Genomic DNA, 22,426 nt, shown 5'->3' on the forward strand with positions numbered 1-22,426 from the left:
ATAACAAAGGAAATTGAAATCCTAATAAAACAATACTACTACTACAAATAATATTGCAGCAAATTCTAATACCCAAAATCATCAAATAGTGACATCAATTTAAAAACATTCTGTCTAAATGGTTACAGGTGGGGACACAGTTTGTGGTGCTTTTCGGATATCAGACTAATGTACCCAATAACGCAGTTCAATTACCTTGACAGCAATGGGAGCGGCATATAATGCATTATAAGGGCCATTGTAAAGAGATTTACTGCATCTGCCAACAATATCTTTTATATAAACATTATAATTAGGGAACAATTGCAATGGTGGCTCCCAGATTCTGGTCCAGAGCTGTTGTCAACCTCTTCCGACCATCATGGAGCAATCTGTTGAGAAAGGTATTTAATATACTTTGTTAACTGCGTTAGATATGAATGGAATCCATCTCCCAGGATCGACACAGCCTTGTGAGCATCTGAAGCACTCCGCACAGGGGTTAGTGGCATGTGCATATGTCTCGCCATCACAATATCATGAGGGGAGAGATGATGGTCCTGACAGGACTGGGTTCTTAAACTGAACAGGGCCAAGTGGAGTCAATGCACCCAGTTCCTTTTCAGTGTTGCACATAACTTAGACAATTTAGTTTTAAGCAGACCATTCATCCCTTCCACAATCCCGTTGGCCTGAGGGTGATAAATGGATCACAGCTTGCGCGTTATTCCTAAAACAGCTGCAATTTCTTTAAAAAACGTGTTGAAGAAGTGGGTGCCATTGTCGCTCCTAAGGGTATCGCACACTCCCCATTGGGGAAACACTTCTGTGACCAATAACTTGGAGACTGATTTGGCATCAGGATGACCAGCCTCAATACAACAGGAAAAAGGACAAAAAAACACTATCAAATAACGAAAAGAGTTACACCTCTCTCCCATATCAGCAAAATCTATGTGTAAATCATGAAATTGACCAACTGGGTGCGTCAAAGCGCCTTCTAACATTTTCCAAGTTTGTCCCATACTATAGGTCTGGCACATTACACAATTGGACATGACGAGGGATAACAATTCCTGAATATTAGGCACATGCCAATCTTCCTGAATATCTCCTCCAATATGTTGTTTAGATGTATGGGTGGGGTAGTGGAGCTGGTCAAACACCACTAAAGCCAAGGTCTGATGCATCACAACCTTCACTGTGCTTGTCTGTCTCCACACCAAGTCAATTGGAGATTGTGCATATCCTCTTTTGCCACACTAACTTTTCACTTTGCAGGGCCTGTCCTTACATCTCAATTATTTCTGTAAACGGAAGGGCTGTATATGGAGCCTGCAACTGTAATTGCATATTCACAAACACTGGATGTTCAGGTATGTCTGGTACTGGTAAGTAAGCAACCTGCTTTGACGAAGTTTCTGCTGCTTCGTTCCTAGGGGAGACAAAGTCTACACCACTTGTGTGGGTGGCGTACTTTACTATTGCAGCAAGCGTAGGTTGTGCAAACTCAGCAAGCATATGTTGTGCACACGCAGCAATCAATCTGTCTAACAAGGCTGCATGCTGGATGGGGACCCATCTGCTCTACCAAACCCTCTTCTCATCCATCTCGACAGCCATGAATGAACAGTTATTGTGACATAAGCTGAGTCCGAATATATAGCTACTTGGCACCCCAGTGCTGCCTCAAGAGCTTCAGTGAGGGTGATCAGTTCCGCTGATTGTGCTGAATATTGTACTGGCAGCCTCTGCTGCAAAACAACCTCATATTCTCAATCAACTAAATACACCACTGCTGCCCCAGTATGCCTCTGACCTGTCTCCTGGTCAATAGTTGACGACCCATTAACAAAGTATACTTCTCCTTCATCTAAAGCATAATCACATGTCTTAGGAATATCATTGTCAGGACCTTCACATGTGACACAGTCATTCACCTCATCATCATCAGTAATCGATTGATTCAAAAAGGTAGCTGGTTCACCGGCTTGCAACAAACAATGTGGGTAAATGGGCTTCAAAGGATCACTTCATATGCCGACACACTTTGTGTGGTCAGGGTGGATTTGGATCTTTCTAGTATTGTGAAAACTGTGTGCTCCATGTGCAATGTTAATGAGCACCCCATGACAATAGTCTCAGACTTCTTAATAGTGAAGAAAGCAGCAGCCAACGCTTGTTTGCATGGCACTGCCCTTGCATGAAAGAATCTAACATGCCACTATACTAGGCCAAAGGTTTATGTCCCATTGTGCTGTGTTGTCAGCATGGCAGTTATCATCTGACCATCAGAATGTGAAAAGACATAAAACTCTTGCAGATAGTCAGTAGTGGCCAATACGGGAGCAGTGGAAATAACATTTTTAAGCTTCTGAAATTTAGTAATCATTTCATCAGTCCAAATAATATTATTTTTGATCTGCTGAGCTTCGGCCTGATGCAATGGTTTAGTTTATGACGTGTACTCAAAAATGCATGCACTACAGTAATTACATAGTCCAAGAAATGTCAGCATATACTTAATTGTCATTGGCTGGGGTGTGGCACACAATGCTGCTGCGCATTCTGGTGTTACTCGTTTACCATTCACTGAAATCAACTGTCTCAAATACAACACCTCTTGTTGGAAAAATTGTAATTTTGTTCGGTCCACCTTGTACCCTTTGTCAGCCAACAATTGCAGCAGCACTATAGAGTCTACCCTGCACTGGTGTTCCATGCTACAGTAAAATGGGTGGCCTCGACATGTATATTGCACAACATTGCAGCAGGTTTCATGTGATTTCATTAAATCCCAAAACAACTAATGCAATTTCAACCAATACAAAACAACTAATACCCAAATAACAAATGTATTTCTTGTTGCTTTTGGGGAGGAGGTGTCTCCCCCAAAGTGCCCCTTTTCTTTTTTACTAATACTTTTCCCCAATCCCTAAAACCACTATTCCCACTCCCAAGCCCATTTCTAGTTTTTTACCAAATTAATTCTTTTCATTTTCATTGTTTTTGTATTTGTTGTAATTTCATTAGTTATTTTATATTCAATATAATCACTGCATACCATTGTGGTGGGGTTCGGCACCACTGGGAACTCTGCCTGTACAATGTCATTAAGAGGGCGCAGATCTTGAATCATCCTCCAACTAGCACCTTTCGATTTCTTCACTGGGTAGATCGCCGTACTACAGGGCGAGTTTGAGGATAATATGATGCCCTGGTGCACGATTTGATTTTGATTTTAAGAAATTTCTCACGCGCACCAGACAGATTAAACCATATTCGGGCGCAGGTGACAACTTAAAGGAGTCTGAGCATGAAAAAGATCGATATTTGACCATAATCGGATTTGGTTTATCTAAATAAAAAGGGTTCAACCTCTTTCTGAACACATTCAAGGTCTTACTTGTTCTATTCTCTAGTGGAAGTTGGTTCCAGATTCTAGGCCCAAACACTTCAAATCTTCTATCCCCCCTGGAGGCACCGTTAGACCGTGGAACACAGATTAAAAGGTTGTTTCCGGAACAGAGCTTTTATGGTTGGGCAGTAATGCTTGATCTTGTCTGCAAAATAATCCGGGGCAAGCCCCTTAAGGCACTTATAGATCAAGCAAGCTACCTTAAACTTGATTCTATCCTCCACCATGAGCCAGTGAAGGGATCTCCGCATTGTGGAGACATGGTCCCATTTCTTAAGATGTCCGATCACTCTGACTGCAGCATTTTGTGCCTTTATGGGCCATTATAGTGACATAAATTCCCTCCTCTGCTGCCTTTAATAAAGTGGTCCCTCCGAGAAACATTGGACAAACTACATGTCTGTACTGTATCATTATCTCACAAAGGACGAACACTTCCAATATTATTTCTCCCTCGTTTTCTTTGTTCTCAAACAGCTCGTTATCAGAAAAATGTTTCATTGTATCGTGGGGTCAATGCACAGAACTGTGCGTCATTCTCCGTTGTTGGAATCAACTGCTATCAGAAAAATCTGGTCTTCTGCCACTAGAACTCCTTCTATATCCAGTTCAATGATGTGTAAGGAAGGCATGGTACCAATAGTAAGACAGACACAAGTGACCACAGTTCATTGGTGTTTATTGAACTTCAATTGGGTTTGAAAAACACCTATCTAATCCTAAATCTACAGATGGGAGCAAGCTAGGACCATCAAATAATAATAAAGCAGTCCTAGTGGGGTCTTGTCAAAATAAAAGGGCCTATACTAATAGACCTATTTCCAATCCTTACATCTTAATACAAACAGCCCCATCACGATTTGGCAGTAACCCTTAAATGCAGCGGTAACGCTATTACTGCCGCATTTAAGGGTCTGCCAAATCACAGGTCTTGCAGCATTTACCCCCAGCTCTGATCTGGGGGTAAATGGGCGGTAATACCGCCGATGGTAATCACGCTGAAAATTCTCCTTTGGGTCCAATGAGGCATGGGGAATTCCCCAATGGGCCCAATGAGGAATTACCATTCCGTCAAACCCGTGATCCGGCGCTAATAGCGCTGGGGGGTTGGTGGTAACGCTATTACCCCTGGCTGTATCCCAGCGGTATTACCATCCAACTCGTGATGAGGCCCAAATACTGTGGAAAACAATGTTCTGCAAAATATAAGTGTTCAAGAAATGATATGTCAGGATACTAAAGCCGTTGGCTTCCCTTCCCCACGTTTTCAGCACAGGACAAGGTGGCACACTCAAGCTTAGCACAGTTTCTGGTTTCTTTAGTACAAGGGTGCAGTTCAAAACTTCAACATCATGGCCTCCGGTGCCAAAGTCTCTTTGCCATTCAAAGTTTCTTTTCTCTGAGGGCCTGATTCAACAAACAATACAGTTCCCTTCCTTTTTGTATTTCACATACACGTCATTTTCTTAGGTGATTTACTATTCACCTCGGATCCCCCTCTGCCCGGCTCAGATCCACTTTAAAACAATGTTCTCAGGATTTTCATGTATGCAATTTCTCTGGTGATTCACTGTATACCCCATACCTCCCTCCACTGGGCTCAGATCTGCTTTGACAGACAATCTTTAATCAGTCAACCTCTGCTGGGATCGGACCAACTCCCTCCACTTTGTTATAAACTTTCTTTACTGTATCAACATCGAAAGACTTTCGATTGTGTGCAGGATTTCTGCTTGACCCATCACAGGACCACTTCTATTCACAATCTTTTGGCACTCTTTCACTTTTATCAACCCTCAGCTGGATACCTTACAGAGAACATTGATTGAGCACACACGCGGTGCCGGACCACTCTGTCAAATGTATCGTATCTTGGTTTCAAAGTTCAATCACTCATCTGCAGTTCAACTTTACTTGCATTGGTTATCAGACGTGTGTCATACAATGTTCGTTCCAGCGCTCGCCATGCAATGTTGCCACTTGCAAACTTGGCTTCAACACAGACCGGTCTTGTATCGGTCTCCCCAACTCACTGGCTGTGTTGATTTCACTGACGCTGCTTTGTTGTTGGAGCCAATGACAGTACCATGGCATCTGGTGATTCTCCCCGCCTTGTTTATCGATGCGGGAGGGCCCTCCTTGTCAAATAGGTCAAAGGAGCTTCCCTTCTTGCGATCCCCTTCTGTTTCGCCATCTTTCTCCTCTTGTTAAACTGCCATCTTGGAACTGCTTTTTCCGCACGTGCTTTGCCTCACTGGAGGTGTACTCTCATGCGCCGTCCTTTTATATGCGTGGGGAAGTGTAATGGAAGTCAGGTGTGTGTGATAGTCAGTTATTGCCTGACCTTGCCTGACCACTGTATTGGGACATGTCAGGTATACGGCTTGGGTGTTAGTCCATTTATTCTCATAGCGTGCTGTCTATGAGAAAGTGTTTGTGTTGTAAAAGGGGTGGGGAATGAGTTCCTAAATATCCTACCTAACAGGTTGGGCTAAAGGTGTTATAGGGAAGGGGATAACGCATCACACCATCCTGTGTCCCATTCCCACTCCCCGAAGGCCCCTCACCCAGGTGATCCTCCCGCACTGATCCAGCCCCAAGAACTGAATCCAAAAGCAATGGCTGTGTCCTGGCCAACCGGAATGACAGATACCCGGGGACTAGTGGGTGAGACACATTCTGATTTCTCGCAGATGGTACCTGCAACTATCTCTTGAGGCTGGGCGGGCTGAACAAAAACTCGGAGGGTACTCACCAGTAGTTGTTTTCCATCAAGGGGCACTGCACTGAGTAATATGGTGATCGCATTTAGGAACAAATCGGGGGCCACTGGTATGCCTCTTGCCACAGACTCAATGCCTAATGCATGCAAGGCCAACATTATCCTCACGGCACACATTCCAGGTGTGGAACACACCACACCTCTTTCTGTGAATGGGATGGTCATGTTTAGCTTACTCTGGATATCCCTTACCAACAGATTGATTGGAGTCGTGGTGGAATATAGTAATGGGGACCACACCTCTCTGACCCCTATTTTGTTGGGTAATTTCTTTGTAAAAGGAACCGATTGAATGGCCCCAGAGAAGCCGTGTGTTTCCATAACCTCACCCGATAAAGGGAATCCTCCCTCACTAATGCATGATTTAGTCGCACCTGTATCTACCATAAATATAAATGGTTTGTTTGCTATATCCATGCCTACCAAAGGTTCCTCTTCTGGGTTGGCAGTGACCGATAGAACTGGACACGCTAAGGCTATTTGTGGGCTGTCCTAATCCGGGTACATATTTGTCCCCGATAAAATGAATGGGTTCCCTCTGACCACAGTGGCTCCCTGGTGTTGGGTCGCCATACCCTTCTGAACAGTGTTATTGCTTGGGATGTGAAGGCCCTGTTGCTGCCCCTGATGTACCTCATATGGCAGCCCATTTCTAGAACCCGGGCGGATAACAACGGGAAAGACGATGGGGGAGCAGGCAGGCCTGGGGCATTGGCACACCATAGAGGGCTGCTGGGGACATCTGTCGGTACGACTGAGGATATGAAACTGGACCTCCCTGAGAATAAGTGTACATCTGTTGTTGGGGATATGCATACATCTGTCTACGTCTGCATTTTCTTGAAAAATGGCCCACACGTCCAACACTGGCCTGCTCCACCTGCTCCTCCACACAGTCCCATCCCTCCGAAACCCCTTCACCCTCTTCGGCACTTGAAAATCCCCCTCTACTCTGTTGAAACCCCCTGGAAATCCTCCTTGATATTGAAGTTGGTACCCACCTGTCCACCCGGTTTCTCCTCCCTACCCGGGTGCTGCATGCACATCTGCCTGGATCGCCCTAAGGTCTGCCGACCCTTATGTGTAGACTGCTACCATGGCCCCCTCCAATGTGACCTTTGTTAACTTTTTCTGAACCAGTTTTGCTTACTCCGCTTGCACTCGCTGCACCATTCCCTTCTCTTTTTTCTTTCAACCATTTGCAGTGATGAATAATATACTGAATTTCCACCCAACCTTTTGCCTCAATCCCCACTATCTTGTCAAGTGACTTCTGCACTTCTTTCTGGAGGCCTCTTTTAACCACAAAATAGAAAATGGAATCGCTCGAACCCATGAGTCCCCTGTGTCCGCACGCCACATCTCTTGTATGTGTAATATGTATTGGGAAAGATCCTCATCATTGTGCATAGTTCGATGCATAATTGACTGAAGATCAGGTGTGTCTGGGTAAGCAGGTCGTGCCGCCGCCCATACTTGGGGCCTAATGTTAAAATGGGGTCCATCATGGCTATCATCACCCAACTTTATACCCGGATACCCTGCTTTAACCCATATATATCGTAAGCCTGATCTCCCAGTATCGACACAAACAAAATCCCCTACAGCCAAAGTAGTCCCAGCTGTGTGCTTTTCAAATGCGTATATCCACTTTCCTGCTCCAGCTGTGAGGGACAGGAACGTCTTTATGAGGATATTTTTGTCCATGTGTGCCGAAGGGATATACTGTGCTCTCCCCAGCCCTTGTGCAGCAATGGGAACTATGCTCCTACCGTCTTCCCAACTTTCTTCTTTCCCATCGCCGATCTTTTAGCTGCTGCCACTCATCCAAACCTGTTATGCAGCCTAGGTACCCATAAATGTTCTACCTTTGGGGATGTTACAAGTGGCTGCTCTGCTCCTCCCACTTCATTCACTGTATCCCACTCCTCTTGTCCCTCGTGTGTATAATCATACTCCTCCTCTGACCTTGCCATTGCATAATCCAAAACCCCCTCTCGTTTTCTTCGATCTTCATGTTCTTTTTCTATATGCATATCTCTGATAGCTCTGCTATCTATATGGAAAAAAACTGTCCACCGCCCTCCATTTGTCCACACCTATGCGCGTCGGCTGTCCATCCCGTCATTCTAATTTTAGTCACGCAAACTCGCCCTCCACCTTTCTTAATGCATCTAGCATCTCTTTTTGTGTTTTTGTGTCATCTCCCTCTGGCCCTTTACCCCTCCCAGCTACTGACGCTGTGGGATTGGGAAGATTTTGATAGTGCACCGATGTGGGTGGCAGAGGTGGCATGGTGGGCAATGGGGCATACATGGAATTTGAGTATCCTAACATGACACGTGTAGGGTAGCATCCTAACGGAGGACACCTGTCCATTTCCATAGGGGCCACAGGGGTGCTAGGGATGGTAGCTGTCTCAGTCATAACACTGCACGAAGTGACCACCTCACATACTGCTTTGGAAGAATCAGTGAATCTATCGTCCAAATCTGCCACCATTTTCCACAATTCCAATACTTCTTTTCTATTTTTTTGATTTCTTCCCTTCTATTTAGCTGTTAAAAATGTATACATTTCACTTAGTATCTCTCTATTATTTGTCTCCTGGTCCAGCCATGGCTTAAACATTCCTCCCTTTGTTTCCACACACCATTCCCTATGGTATTTAAGAATCATGTCTCGATACAATGGAAGGGCTTTGCACATATAATCCAATGGGGTTGTTGGCCCCATGATAGCTGCCCTTCCCAGTTGATAATTTTACTAAATCGCCAATACCCTTATCCTGCCCTAACAACCTGTATCCCCCGTACTCCCTTCTTATACCCCACACTCACTCCTCTTCACCCACACATGCAAATACACATGCCCCCTACACCCTTCCTACATCACACTTCAATCGGCCCTACTTTATCCACCACTAACCATATCACAAAGAAATCACTAACAATAAAATCACAATAATTCTACTTTTTCATTCAAACGCCCCCATTATATCGGGTGAGTAGATCCTAGGCCTGTAAGGGCCTCGACCGCAACTACTTTTTTTTTCTCATCACACCCCTATGTACCGGACAGAGAAATCAGAGGCCCACTAAATATACAGAAACTCTATCCATATTCTCTTTTCTTCCATTATACAGCGCTGTCTTCTCCCCTATAACCTAAGGAAAGGATTCTGTTACTCCACAAACCATAATATAAAAACCTCATTAAAAATATATGCAACATTCTGTTGTTTTTTACTTCGTTAATCCAAGCTCTACACATCACATATGCATACCCATGCTCCTTCACACTTCCCAACACTCATACTCTCCACTCATACCTCCCTTATGTTTCTCCAAAAAGGGGTACACTTACGTCTGCGTGTTCACCTGAAGTCCTTTGTCACGGTGCCCATCAACGGCCTGCACAATCCGGGGACGATGCCCCACTCCAAAGAACAGACAAGAATTCTGATAACGTGGCTCCGGTAAACCTCTCAAAAGTTGTGCACAAGGGGTACAGGTCCCTGTAGGTGGCCATGGCCCCTCTGTATGTGCGGCCAGGAATTCTCTGTCTTTGCAGGGGTCCCTGGGATCACGTTGGGGTCACCAAAATGTTAGGCAACTCAGAACGATCAGACCAAGAAAATGCAACCCGTTAGTGAAAAAGGCTATGTGCATCCTTTTTCAAGATAGACAAGAGCTTTATTTTGTATACAAATGAATAAGGTGACAGGGTATTAAATATCCACTGCCAAAGAGCTCTCTGATGTCTTTTGCACAAAATTCAGGTTATCAACTTAAAAATCATCACTCATGATGCACTCAATATAGAGTTTTAATCCCCCACCCTCATTGGCTGCCGCCTATATACATGCTAATAATTACATATATCCCAACCTCAAATTGGTTCCTCTGTCTACTCTCTCATCTTCACCACATGTGGGTAACGTCCTGGTCCATCATGAAATTCTGTGAAGCAATTGGTTAACATCAACTGGCACCACCCTACCTTCGATCCTAGCGACGTGACGAGCACCTGGCTATCACCGTGAACTCAGTGGGCAACTTCGAGGTCAGCCTGGTCCTTATGAACAAAGCAGCCCTTTTCTCATCCCAGACACGTTGGTGCCCCCATCATGCCCTCCCCACTATATGGGCATCATTCTTAGGTCTCCTTGGTACAAAACACAGATCATGTTGTTCCCTGTTTTCCCTTTATCTGTTCCCCTCCCCGAGAGTAAACTTAGTGTCCCACTAATCAATCCAGCTCACAAAGGCTTTAGAGCCCATTTCCCTGCACATCTGGTATTTCAAATAGAGTGACCCTCATTCTAGGGAGCACCATTGTCTTAAATCTTGGTTCGTGTTTTGGAATCCCAAGACCTCTGCCTTCACTCCTAGGAATACGACCTTGGTACTAGGCCTCAGTCCTTCACTTCTTCGGCTTCACTCATTCCTGCTTAATTGGTTCAAAGGCCTAACTGATGTGGGGGTATATTGGCGTTCTTTGCCACGCCTGGCAATCAGGATGCAATAGTGAAGCGAGGGATAGGGCCTTGTTGTTCTGTATTTCATGCAAAAACACAGCCTATGAGGATTCAGGCCCTCTTGTAAACACAGTGTTAGTTCGTGTTATGACTATTGTCTATATACATACTATATCCTACATAGTTCGATTGCAACACTACTGGTTAATTCCTTGGTAAGTGATTTCCCACTCTCACCAATTGTCTCCACCCATAACACACCCTCCTACCGCTACACTGTCTCATTTTCATCTCCAAGTTTTAATATATTTTCCGCAATCTAAATTGTATAGGAGGGACGGTGGTCTGAACATACATCGCAATAATGTATTGATGGACAAATGGATGGATGGATGGATGGATGGATGGATGGATGGATGGATGGATGGATGGATGGATGGATGGATGCATGCATCGATGGGTGGATGAGGAGATGGATGGACGGGTGGGTGGCCAGATGGACAGATGGATGAATTGGCGGATGGATGGATAGGATTGGATGGATGGATGGATGGATGGATGGATGGATGGATGGATGGGATTGGATGGATGAATGGGATTGGATAGATTGATGGCTGGATGGATGGATAGATGAATGAATGGATGGGCAAATGGAAGGGTGGGTATATGGATGGATGGATGGATGGATGGATGGATGGATGGATGGATGGATGGACGGACGGACGGACGATGGCAGGGTTTCATAAAGTCATGGATGGTTGCAGAGATGGTTCAGTAGTGCATGGATGAATAGATGCATAATTGGAGAGGCAGGTTATGGGAAGACTGAGTGTAGGAACTGATGGTTGAAGAGATTGATAGACTTTTATGAGAAAACTGATGGTTGAAACAGGGATCACAGATGGGGTTGAAGGGGCAAGCTGATAGGATCTATGTAGTAGCAGAGTGTGGTTGGAGAAATGGATGGATGGAGCGGAAGAGAGAGGCACGGATAGGTAAATGCATACTCATACCTTGCTGAATCACTCACCACTTTCTCCTCTTCCAACAGCCAAGCCTGATTCAAGAAAACACAATGACGTCCCAGCGTGGGGCGTCATCCTCATCTCTCTGACTGCTGTTGCCGCCCTGATGCTCTTATTGATCTGCTCCTTCTCGGTAAGTCTTCAGCCTACACTTGGGTCCTGGGAAGCCATCAGCCTCCATTGGAGTCAGGGAAAGCCTTCAGTCTACATGGGGATCTTACTAAGCCTTAATTCTCCATAAGTGTCTGGGCAAGCCTGAAGCCTCCACGGGTTTCATAATATGCCTTCAGCCTCCACAGGAGTAAGGTGAATCCTTCAGCCTCCACGAGAGTCTTGGCAAGCCTTCAACCTCCATGGGGTTCTTGGTAAGCCTTCAGCCTCCAGGGGTGTCAGGTAGGCAATCACACGCAGGTGTTCATGGTAAGCAGTCAGCTTCCACAAGCATCAGAGTAAGCCTACATCTTGCCCCAGTGTCACGCTAGGCCTACAGATTGCACGAGACTCAAATCCAATTCTACCTTCAGGCCACACAGGCTTCTCAATAACCATTCAGTTTCCATAGCCCTCAGAGAAATCATTCAGCCGCCCCGGGCATCACTGTAAGCCTCCAGACCCTTGAGCTCTGAGGTAAGCTTTCACACCATGGTTTTCACTGTGAGCTGCCTTCAGTATGGGCTTCATGATAAGAATCCAGCCCCCAGGGCTTTTAGCCCCAACCACATTCATGACAATACTTCAGCCCCCATGGATTACATGATGAGTCCTCAGCCACCGTGGCATTCACCATAGGTCATCTGTTGCCTTTACCATAAGCTTTTCACCTCTGATGGCCATCACCAAAAGACTTCTCTTCCCGTGGCCGTCATCATAAACCTTCCATTCCCATTCATTGACAATAAGCCTTCCATCTACTGGGCTTTTACCATAAGAGTTCCACCCCAATGGCCACCAGGAAGAGCATTCCGCCTCCATGATAGGTTTTACATCTCCATTGCTCCCACCATAAACCCCTCACCCCCATGCGGACCACTCAGCTTTCACCAAAAGCCCCCATAAAATGGCTTTCATCAGAAGCCCTCCTCTCCCATGCCTCCATCATGAGCCTTCTATCCCCCATGGCATTCAGGATAAGCCTTCCACCCCATGGCATTCACGATAAGCCCACCCACCCCCATGGTATTCACGATAAGCCTTCCACCCCCTTGGCATTCACAATATGCCTTCCACCTCATGGCATTCAGGATAAGCCCTCCACCCCATGGCATTCATGATAAACCTTCTACTCCTGTGGCATCCATGATAAGCCTTCCTCCCCAATGCATTCACGATAATTCCTCCACCCCTTGGCATTCACGATAAACCTTCCAACCCTTGGCATTCATGATAAGCCCACCCACCCCCATGGCATTCAGGATAAGCCTTCCACCCATGGCATTCATGATAAGCCCTCCCAACCCCATGGCATTCAGGATAAGCCTTCCACCCATGGCATTCATGATAAGCCCTCCCAACCCCATGGCATTCAGGATAAGCCTTCCACCCATGGCATTCATGATAAACCTTCTACTCCTGTGGCATCCATGATAAGCCTTCCTCCCCAATGCATTCACGATAATTCCTCCACCCCTTGGCATTCATGATAAGCCCTCCCAACCCCATGGCATTCAGGATAAGCCTTCTGCCCCATGGTATTCACAATAAGCCTATGATAAGCCTACCAAAGGATATGAGAGGAATCCCAGTGGATACTGGAAAAACACCACGTAACTAGTGTCCATTCTATCTAATCCGGGATAGGATAGACATTAAGTATTAAGGAAATAGAACAAGCAGTGACAGGTCTAGTAAAAAAACTAGTAATATACAATATAAAAAATGTTTTAATAAATTAGGACATGAGTAAAACGAGTATTAAATCAACATATATATAAATCAGCGATGAAGATATGGGTAATATAACTGGTATTTCAAAAACATAGGAATGTAACAACATGAAGCCTGCAAAGGGCTAAAATTCAATTGTGGAATAAGAACGTGCACAGTTGCGATTCACTGTCTGCATAGGTTAATCTCTTAACAAACAATGCCAGTTGTGTGACTCTGTTAGTATAAAGAGACCGAGAGTCTTGACATGTTTCAGTTCATCGGTGTCACATATAGAGAACTTTCTTCAGCAGAAAGAGTTTCACATTGACTTCCTATCCAGCATACAACTTATGCGTGGGCAACGAACAAGACCTTGAAAGGGTTCTTGTGGGGGCGTACAAGTCTTGGGATGGGTTGTAGAAGGAAAAAAGATATTCCTTGGGCGTGGCTGTAGTAGTAGTTTTGGTTCCAAACTCGGCAAAGTAGGGGTCTAGCCGTGACAACTCGGGTAGGTTCAGAAAGTGCTTGAAACAGCCAATGTTACAGGAGAAATGATCCCCGACAGCCAACAGCTTATGGCGATACTGTGGCCTGCAATGGATCAGAGCCGAACATGCTTCTGGCTCATAGGTCGGAAGGTGATAATCTGGCGTACCTGGTTGAGCTACAAGTCAAAGAACTTTCGGGTATAGAAACTCCCTTAGTCGGAAAAACGGCCTTTAATGTTCAAGATAAGTCATGTGTATAGGGCACCCTGGGGGCCCAGTAAGCTATCGAGCATGATAAGCCTACCACCCCTGACATTCACGATAAGCCCTCCATCCCTTGGCATTGACGATAAGGGCTCCACCCCATGGCAGTCATGATAAGCCTTCTACCCCAATGGCATTCACAATAAGCCCCCTCGACCCATGGCATTCATGCTAAGCCCTCCACTCCTTGGCATTCATGATAAGCCTTCCACCCCATAGAATTCATGATAAGTCTCCCACCCCCTGGCCTTCATGATAGGCCCTCCACCCCCTGGCATTCATGATAAGCCCTCCTTCCCCCTGGCCTTCATGATAGGCCCTCCACCCCTGGCATTCATGATAATCCCTCCACCCCCTGGCCTTCATGATAAGCCCTCCACCCCCTGGCCTTCATGATAAGCCCTCCACCCCCTGGCCTTCATGATAAGCCCTCCACCCCCTGGCCTTCATGATAAGCCCTCCTTCCCCCTGGCCTTCATGATAAGCCCTCCACCCCCTGGCCTTCATGATAAGCCCTCCACCCCCTGGCCTTCATGATAAACCCTCCACCCCCTGGCCTTCATGATAAGCCCTCTTTCCCCCTGGATTTCATGATAAGCCCTCCACCCCCTGGCCTTCATGATAAGCCCTCCATCCCCTGGCCTTCATAATCCCTCCAACCCCTGGCCTTCATGATAAGCCCTCCACCCCCTGGCCTTCATGATAAGCCCTCCTTCCCCTGGCCTTCATGATAAGCCCTCCACCCCCTGGCCTTCATGATAAACCCTCCTTCCCCTGGATTTCATGATAAGCCCTCCACCCCCTGGCCTTCATGATAAGCCCTTCACCCCCTGGCCTTCATGATAAGCCCTCCACCCCCTGGCCTTCATGATAAGCCCTCCACCCCCTGGCCTTCATGATAAGCCCTCCACACCCTGGCCTTCATGATAAGCCCTCCTTCCCCTGGCCTTCATGATAAGCCCTCCACCCCCTGGCCTTCATGATAAGCCCTCCACCCCCTGGCCTTCATGATAAGCCCTCCACCCCCTGGCCTTCATGATAAGCCCTTCACCCCCTGGCCTCCATGATAAGCCCTCCACCCCCTGGCCTTCATGATAAGCCCTCCACCCCCTGGCCTTCATGATAAGCCCTCCACACCCTGGCCTTCATGATAAGCCCTCCTTCCCCTGGCCTTCATGATAAGCCCTCCACCCCCTGGCCTTCATGATAAGCCCTCCACCCCCTGGCCTTCATGATAAGCCCTCCACCCCCTGGCCTTCATGATAAGCCCTCCGCCCCCTGGCCTTCATGATAATCCCTCCATCCCCTGGCCTTCATGATAAGCCCTCCGCCCCCTGGCCTTCATGATAAGCCCTCCACCCCCTGGCCTTCATGATAAGCCCTCCGCCCCCTGGCCTTCATGATAAGCCCTCCATCCCCTGGCCTTCATGATAAGCCCTCCGCCCCCTGGCCTTCACGATAAGCCCTCCACCCCCTGGCCTTCACGATAAGCCCTCCACCCCCTGGCCTTCACGATAAGCCCTCCACCCCCTGGCCTTCATGATAAGCCCTCCACCCCCTGGCCTTCATGATAAGCCCCCCACCCCCTGGCCTTCACGATAAGCCCTCCACCCCCTGGCCTTCACGATAAGCCCTCCACCCCTTGGCCTTCATGATAAGCCCTCCACCCCCTGGCCTTCGTGATAAGCCCTCCACCCCCTGGCCTTCACGATAAGCCCTCCACCCCCTGGCCTTCGTGATAAGCCCTCCAACCCCTGGCCTTCGTGATAGGCCCTCCACCCCCTGGCCTTCACGATAAGCCCTCCACCCCCTGGCCTTCATGATAATCCCTCCACCCCCTGGATTTCATGATAAGCCCTCCACCCCCTGGCCTTCATGATAAGCCCTCCACCCCCTAGCCTTCATGATAAGCCCTCCACCCCCTGGCCTTCATGATAAGCCCTCCATCCCCTGGCCTTCATAATCCCTCCAACCCCTGGCCTTCATGATAAGCCCTCCACCCCCTGGCCTTCATGATAAGCCCTCCTTCCCCTGGCCTTCATGATAAGCCCTCCACCCCCTGGCCTTCATGATAAACCCTCCTTCCCCTGGATTTCATGATAAGCCCTCCACCCCCTGGCCTTCATGATGATCCCTCCACCCCTGGCCTTCATGATAAGCCATCCACCCCATGGCCTTCATGATAAGCCCTCCACCCCCTGGCCTTCATGATAAGCCCTCCACCCCCTGGCCTTGGCCTTCATGATAAGCCCTCCACCCCCTGGCCTTCATGATAAACCCTCCTTCCCCCTGGCCTTCATGATAAGCCCTCCTTCCCCCTGGCCTTCATGATAAGCCCTCCACCCCCTGGCCTTCATGATAAGCCCTCCACCCCCTGGCCTTCATGATAAGCCCTCCACCCCCTGGCCTTCATGATAAGCCCTCCACCCCCTGGCCTTCATGATAAGCCCTCCACCCCCTGGCCTTCATGATAAGCCCTCCTTCCCCTGGCCTTCATGATAAGCCCTCCACTCCACCCCCTGGCCATCATGATAATCCCTCCACCCCCAGCATTCACCATAAGCTTTCAGGCCCACATGAATCCCAGAATTGTCCTGTTTCATTTGCTGAGCCCACAATGGGTGTGTGATGCCCAGTGCACCTATCCGCCCCCATGGAGATCTAGCAGGTTCACCTCGTAGGCCCTTCCACGTGCACTCCTTTGTGGAGTGACCAGCAAAGTAGAAACAGAGAAACAGCAAACAGTATAACCCCCAGCCCCTTCCAGTCTCTTGCAGCAAATCACTCTACACAAGCACATGTGGAGGGCTGGCCTAACAGGACCAGTGGCTTAATTACAATCAGACAAGTGTGTTATTTACACAGCTCAATGGTAAGTCTAGAGGGTCAAGGAATTCTAGGTTACCTCGAAGGAGAGAGGGGCGGTGCTGGAGAGCATGAGCTGGTAAAGAGAGCTTGCATGCTGATTGTTGGTCAAGGGAAGGCTCTGCCCACAGAGCTTCAGCTTGGTTGGATTTTGGGGCTAACCCCCACTTCTATATGGAGAAACAACATGGCTGAAATGAGTTGATGTGATTTTCTTCAAGGCATTTCAACTCTGCCAGGAGCTGCATCGCTACCATGCCGGTGGTGGGCTGGGGTGAAGGGAGGGTTGATTCCAACTGCCTGAACAGGGAACCCTATTTTTCTTCCTAATGCCCTCCTAGAACAGGCTGTATTAGCACCCTCAATTAGTACTTAACATCCCGGGAAAAACATTGTGCCCCAAAAGCCCCACCTCAGACATCGAAGGGGGCACCATTCACTGGTAGCCTAAATAAGGAGCACCAGGTCACCTGCCACAGGCCAAGGATCCACCAAAACATGCACACATAGACACAGTGGTTAGTCGAGAACCCTTCCAAGGATCCACCAAAACATGCACAATAGACACAGTGGTTAGTCGAGATAAGCCCTCCACCCCCTGGCCTTCATGATAAGCCCTCCACCCCCTAGCCTTCATGATAAGCCCTCCACCCCCTGGCCTTCATGATAAGCCCTCCATCCCCTGGCCTTCATAATCCCTCCAACCCCTGGCCTTCATGATAAGCCCTCCACCCCCTGGCCTTCATGATAAGCCCTCCTTCCCCTGGCCTTCATGATAAGCCCTCCACCCCCTGGCCTTCATGATGCCACCCAGGCCATAGCAAAGCCGAACCTCCAACTGAAGTGCGCCCTTATTAATGCCAGGTCACTAATAGCACACGCGACCGAAATTGCTGATCTCATTCAAATAGGTGACTATGACATCCTCGCCATAACAGAAACTTGGCTGCACCAAGCTGCAGGACCTGCCATAATGCTTGCCCTACCACATAATTACACCATACTTAGAGAAGATAGAGTCAACTCTCGAGGAGGTGGCCTAGCTATTATTGCTAAAAATAATCTCACCCTAAAAATTGAATCAAGTTCAACGACTAACTCCTGCGAATCATTAACTGCTAAACTTCTCGCATCTCCCTCTCATTCTATTAATATCCACCTTATCTATAGACCACCTGGCCCTATTGGCACGTTCGAGGAGGACATCTCCACGATCCTCTCAAACAACCTAAAAACTTCATCCCAAGTTATCCTTCTGGGAGACCTAAACCTAGGCTACAACGACCCTAAAGACCTGCAAGCAACTAATGTCACTAATATCATCTCAGAACTAGGCTTCTCCCAAAAAATCCTACAACCCACACACGAAAAAGGCCGTATACTTGACTGGGTTGCTGACTATAACTGCAATACTACGATTGTCGACATCAAACCACAAATTTGGACAGATCATGCACTGATAACCTTCCTCCTAAATGTTAACTTGACCATACCTACTGAAATTGTTCTGGCTCCCCCCCTGCCAACCAGAAACAAAAAACGTATAACTACAGAAAAACTGCTACCACTCATCCTCCCCAGACTAAACTCTCTACCTGACTCATCGGACACCTCATCACTAGTAAATGAATTCAACTCTTCTATGGCTACAGCTCTAGATACTATTGCCCCACTGAAACTCAGAAAGAGTAAGCCCAAAGCCCACCTAAACACCTGGTTTACTCCTCACCTCAAATCTCTAAGACTTGAAAAACGTAAATGTGAATCTGCTTGGCGACTAGCCCCAACAGAGACAAATAAAATTACACTCATCAATGCCTCCAAGATTTATAAAAATGAAATAAAGAAAGCAAAAAGAGAGAACTTCAACAACAGAATACTGCAGGCCAAATCTGGTACGAAGGAACTATTCCTTATACTAAAGGAACTAGAAAACCCTATTCCTGTCCAGGATAACTGTGATAAAAATAAAACATGGTGCTCGAACATCCAAAAAGCACTAAATGACAAAATTGCCACACTCCAAACAAAAATTGAGATAAAGAAACAGAATATTCCACCCTCAACTAACCTAAGAGGCAAACCACCAACTAGCACTAAACTAGACCATAAATTTAACTTCTCGAAAGTAACCATACTTGAAACCGAAAAGATAATACTTTCACTCAAGCCATCCAATTGCCGAGGCGACCTATGCCCAGCCCAACTAATAAAAGACATGGCCAGAGACCTCTCCCCATTCATTTCTAAGCTTATTAATGCCTCCTTTGCTTCAGGCACTATTCCAGATAACCTCAAGCAATCTTGGGTCCTCCCCCTTCTAAAAAAACAAACACTTGACCCGTCCATCCCGACTAACTACAGGCCTATCACAACGGTACCGTTCCTGTTAAAAATCCTAGACAGGGTAGCCTACCTGCAGATCCAAAAACACCTGGAGCTGCACCACCTTTTAGGCACAAGACAATCAGGTTTTAGACCTCAGCATGGAACTGAAACCGCACTTATCGATCTTAAAACTCAGGTCGATGAGCTGAGAGATTCCGGAAAGATGGCCTTACTCCTCTTACTGGACCTCTCCGCAGCCTTCGACCTAGTGGATCATGAAGTGCTATGCACCCACCTAGAAACAGCTGCCCACTTCTCCACGCATGCCATCGCATGGATCAAATCTTTCCTAACCGGTAGAACTATGAGAGTCTTCTCTACTTCTGCTGCTGCAGACCCAGTATCCATCACATGTGGAGTCCCACAAGGTTCTTGTGTCTCCCCCACTATGTACAACATCTTCACGAAGCCCTTGTTCGATGATCTAGATAATCTGGGTGTCACCTACACTAACTATGCGGATGACACTCAGATTCTCATACCACTCTCAGGGGATTATGAACAAGATTTGGCCTTGGTGAACAAGATTTATCTCATCATTCAGGCATGGATGGCCACCCACGGGCTATGCCTGAATGATGACAAAACTGAACTCATCATACTGGGGAACACACAAAACATCAAAAGACTAAAAGAAGAATACTCATCCTTCGTCATAGACGGTAACACTATCAAGGTGGCAAAAGTGGTAAAAACACTAGGGTTCTACCTTGATTCCCACCTCTCCCTAACCAAACAGGTGAGCGCAATGGCATCCAGCACCGCATATACCTGCAAGCTGATCAGAGCCGCAAAACCATACCTATCCACTGCCAACTGCCTAACCCTTGCCCGAGCATTAGTGCTGTCGAAATTGGACTATTGTAACGCTCTATATATAGGAGCCAACAAACACACGGTGCAAAAGATTCAAACACTACAAAACAATGCCCTTAGGGCTGCCTTAGGAATTCCAAAAAGGGAGCATATTTCAGAAGCTAGAAGACAATCTAACTGGCTCTCCACAGCGGACAAAATCAAACTTAAGACAGCTTCTCTAACCTTCAAAAGCATCAACTATCTAGCACCTAAATACCTAGCCGCTAGATTCAACAGAAAAATCTCCACTAGACCCACCAGAGAAGCATACTCTAACCAGTTAATGATACCCCCATTCAAACTAAGTACGGCCGGAGGAAACAGCTTCCCGGTCAAAGCTGCCCAGCTTTGGAACTCCCTCCCGCCCGGCCTGAGATCCCCCCAATCCTACGCTCTCTTCAGATCCAACTGTATCAATTGGATCAAAGAAAATGACCGATAGTCCATTACCACTGCTCTACAAACGTACTATGTACATAATTATATATCCTCTTTCTCCCTACTGCATATTTCCTGCTTATATTATGTTACATGTATATACCATGGCCTGCATTATGTAATTTCTACTATGTATAATCACTATTTGTAATCATATGTAACCTGTAAAGTTTAAAGTATCCTTGAACAACGCGCCCGGTTACCCTCGGGTCTGGCGCGCGATATAAATAATAAACTCAACTCAACTCAACTCAACCCATCCACGGATCCACCAAAATATACGCAGACACAGTGGTTAGTCGAGAACCCATCCAAGGATCCACCAAAACATGCACACATAGACACAGTGGTTAGTTGAGAACCCATCCAAGGATCCACCAAAACATGCACACATAGACACAGTGGTTAGTGTATAGATACATCCCATACACTCACAACGGAGCCTGAGTGTGCAGCAACCCCCCTCAATGTCTAAATAAACCCATAGACTCACAGTGGAGCCCTGAGTGTACAGCAACCCCCCTCAATGTCTAGATACACCCATACACACACAGTGCAGCCTGAGTGTCCAGCAACCCCTCAATGTCTATGTATTTATTTATTTATTCATATTTGTAGAGCGTGCAACAGCCTGAAGGCATCGTGGCGCTTGTCTAGATGCACCCATACACTCACAGCAGAGCCTGAGTGTGCAGCAACACCCCTCAATGTCTGGATAAACCAATAGACTAACAGTGGAGCCCTGAAAATGCAGCAACCCTACTCAATGTCTAAAGAACCCCATAGAATCACAGTGGAGCGCTGAGTGTACAGCAACCCCCCTCAATGTCTAAATAACCCATAGACTCACAGTGGATCCCTGAGTGTACAGCAACCCCCCTCAATGTCTAGATAAACCCCATATACTCACAGCGGAGCCTGAGTGTGCAGCAACCCCACTCAATGTCTAGATAAACCCATAGACTCACAGCGAAGCCTGAGTGTCCAGCAACCCCTCAATGTCTAGATAAACCCCTACACTCACTGCGCAGCCTGAGTGTGCAACAACCCCCCGCAAAGTCTAGATAAACCCCATATACTCACAGTGGAGCCCTGAGGGTGCAGCAACCCCCCTCAATGTCTAAATAAACCCATAGACTCACAATGGAGCCCTAAGTGTAAAGCAACCCCCCTCAATGTCTAGATAAACACCATATACTCACAGCTCAACCTTAGGGTGCAGCGACCCCACTCAATGTCTAGATAAACCCCATATACTCACATTGAAGCCCTGAGTGTACAGCAACCCCCTCAATGTCTTGATACACCCATAGACTCACAGTGGAGCCCTGGGTGTACAGCAACCCCCTCGATGTCTAGATGAACCCCATATACTCACAGCGGAGCCTGAGTGTACAGCAACCCCCCTCAATGTCTAGATACACCCATACACACACAGTGGAGCCTGAGTGTCCAGCAACCCCTCAATGTCTATGTATTTATTTATTTATTCATATTTGTAGAGCGTGCAACAGCCTGAAGGCATCGTGGCGCTTGTCTAGATGCACCCATACACTCACAGCAGAGCCTGAGTGT

At 47.1% G+C, this 22,426-nt stretch overlaps 1 protein-coding gene across 1 annotated transcript in view; it reads left to right on the forward strand.

Annotated features, from left to right (window-relative positions):
• Nucleotides 1-22,426, forward strand: part of LOC138522078 (streptococcal hemagglutinin-like) — a 97,071-nt gene that overhangs the window by 67,991 nt on the left and 6,654 nt on the right. Inside the window, exon 3 of the mRNA XM_069635316.1 lies at nt 11,711-11,817. Within this exon, the coding sequence (XP_069491417.1) occupies nt 11,711-11,817 (107 nt within the window). The remainder of the gene's footprint in view (nt 1-11,710; nt 11,818-22,426) is intronic.

The sequence above is a fragment of the Ambystoma mexicanum genome, chromosome 13, assembly GCF_040938575.1.
Source record: "Ambystoma mexicanum isolate Mex_15411 chromosome 13, UKY_AmexF1_1, whole genome shotgun sequence".
Classification (NCBI taxonomy): domain Eukaryota; kingdom Metazoa; phylum Chordata; class Amphibia; order Caudata; family Ambystomatidae; genus Ambystoma; species Ambystoma mexicanum.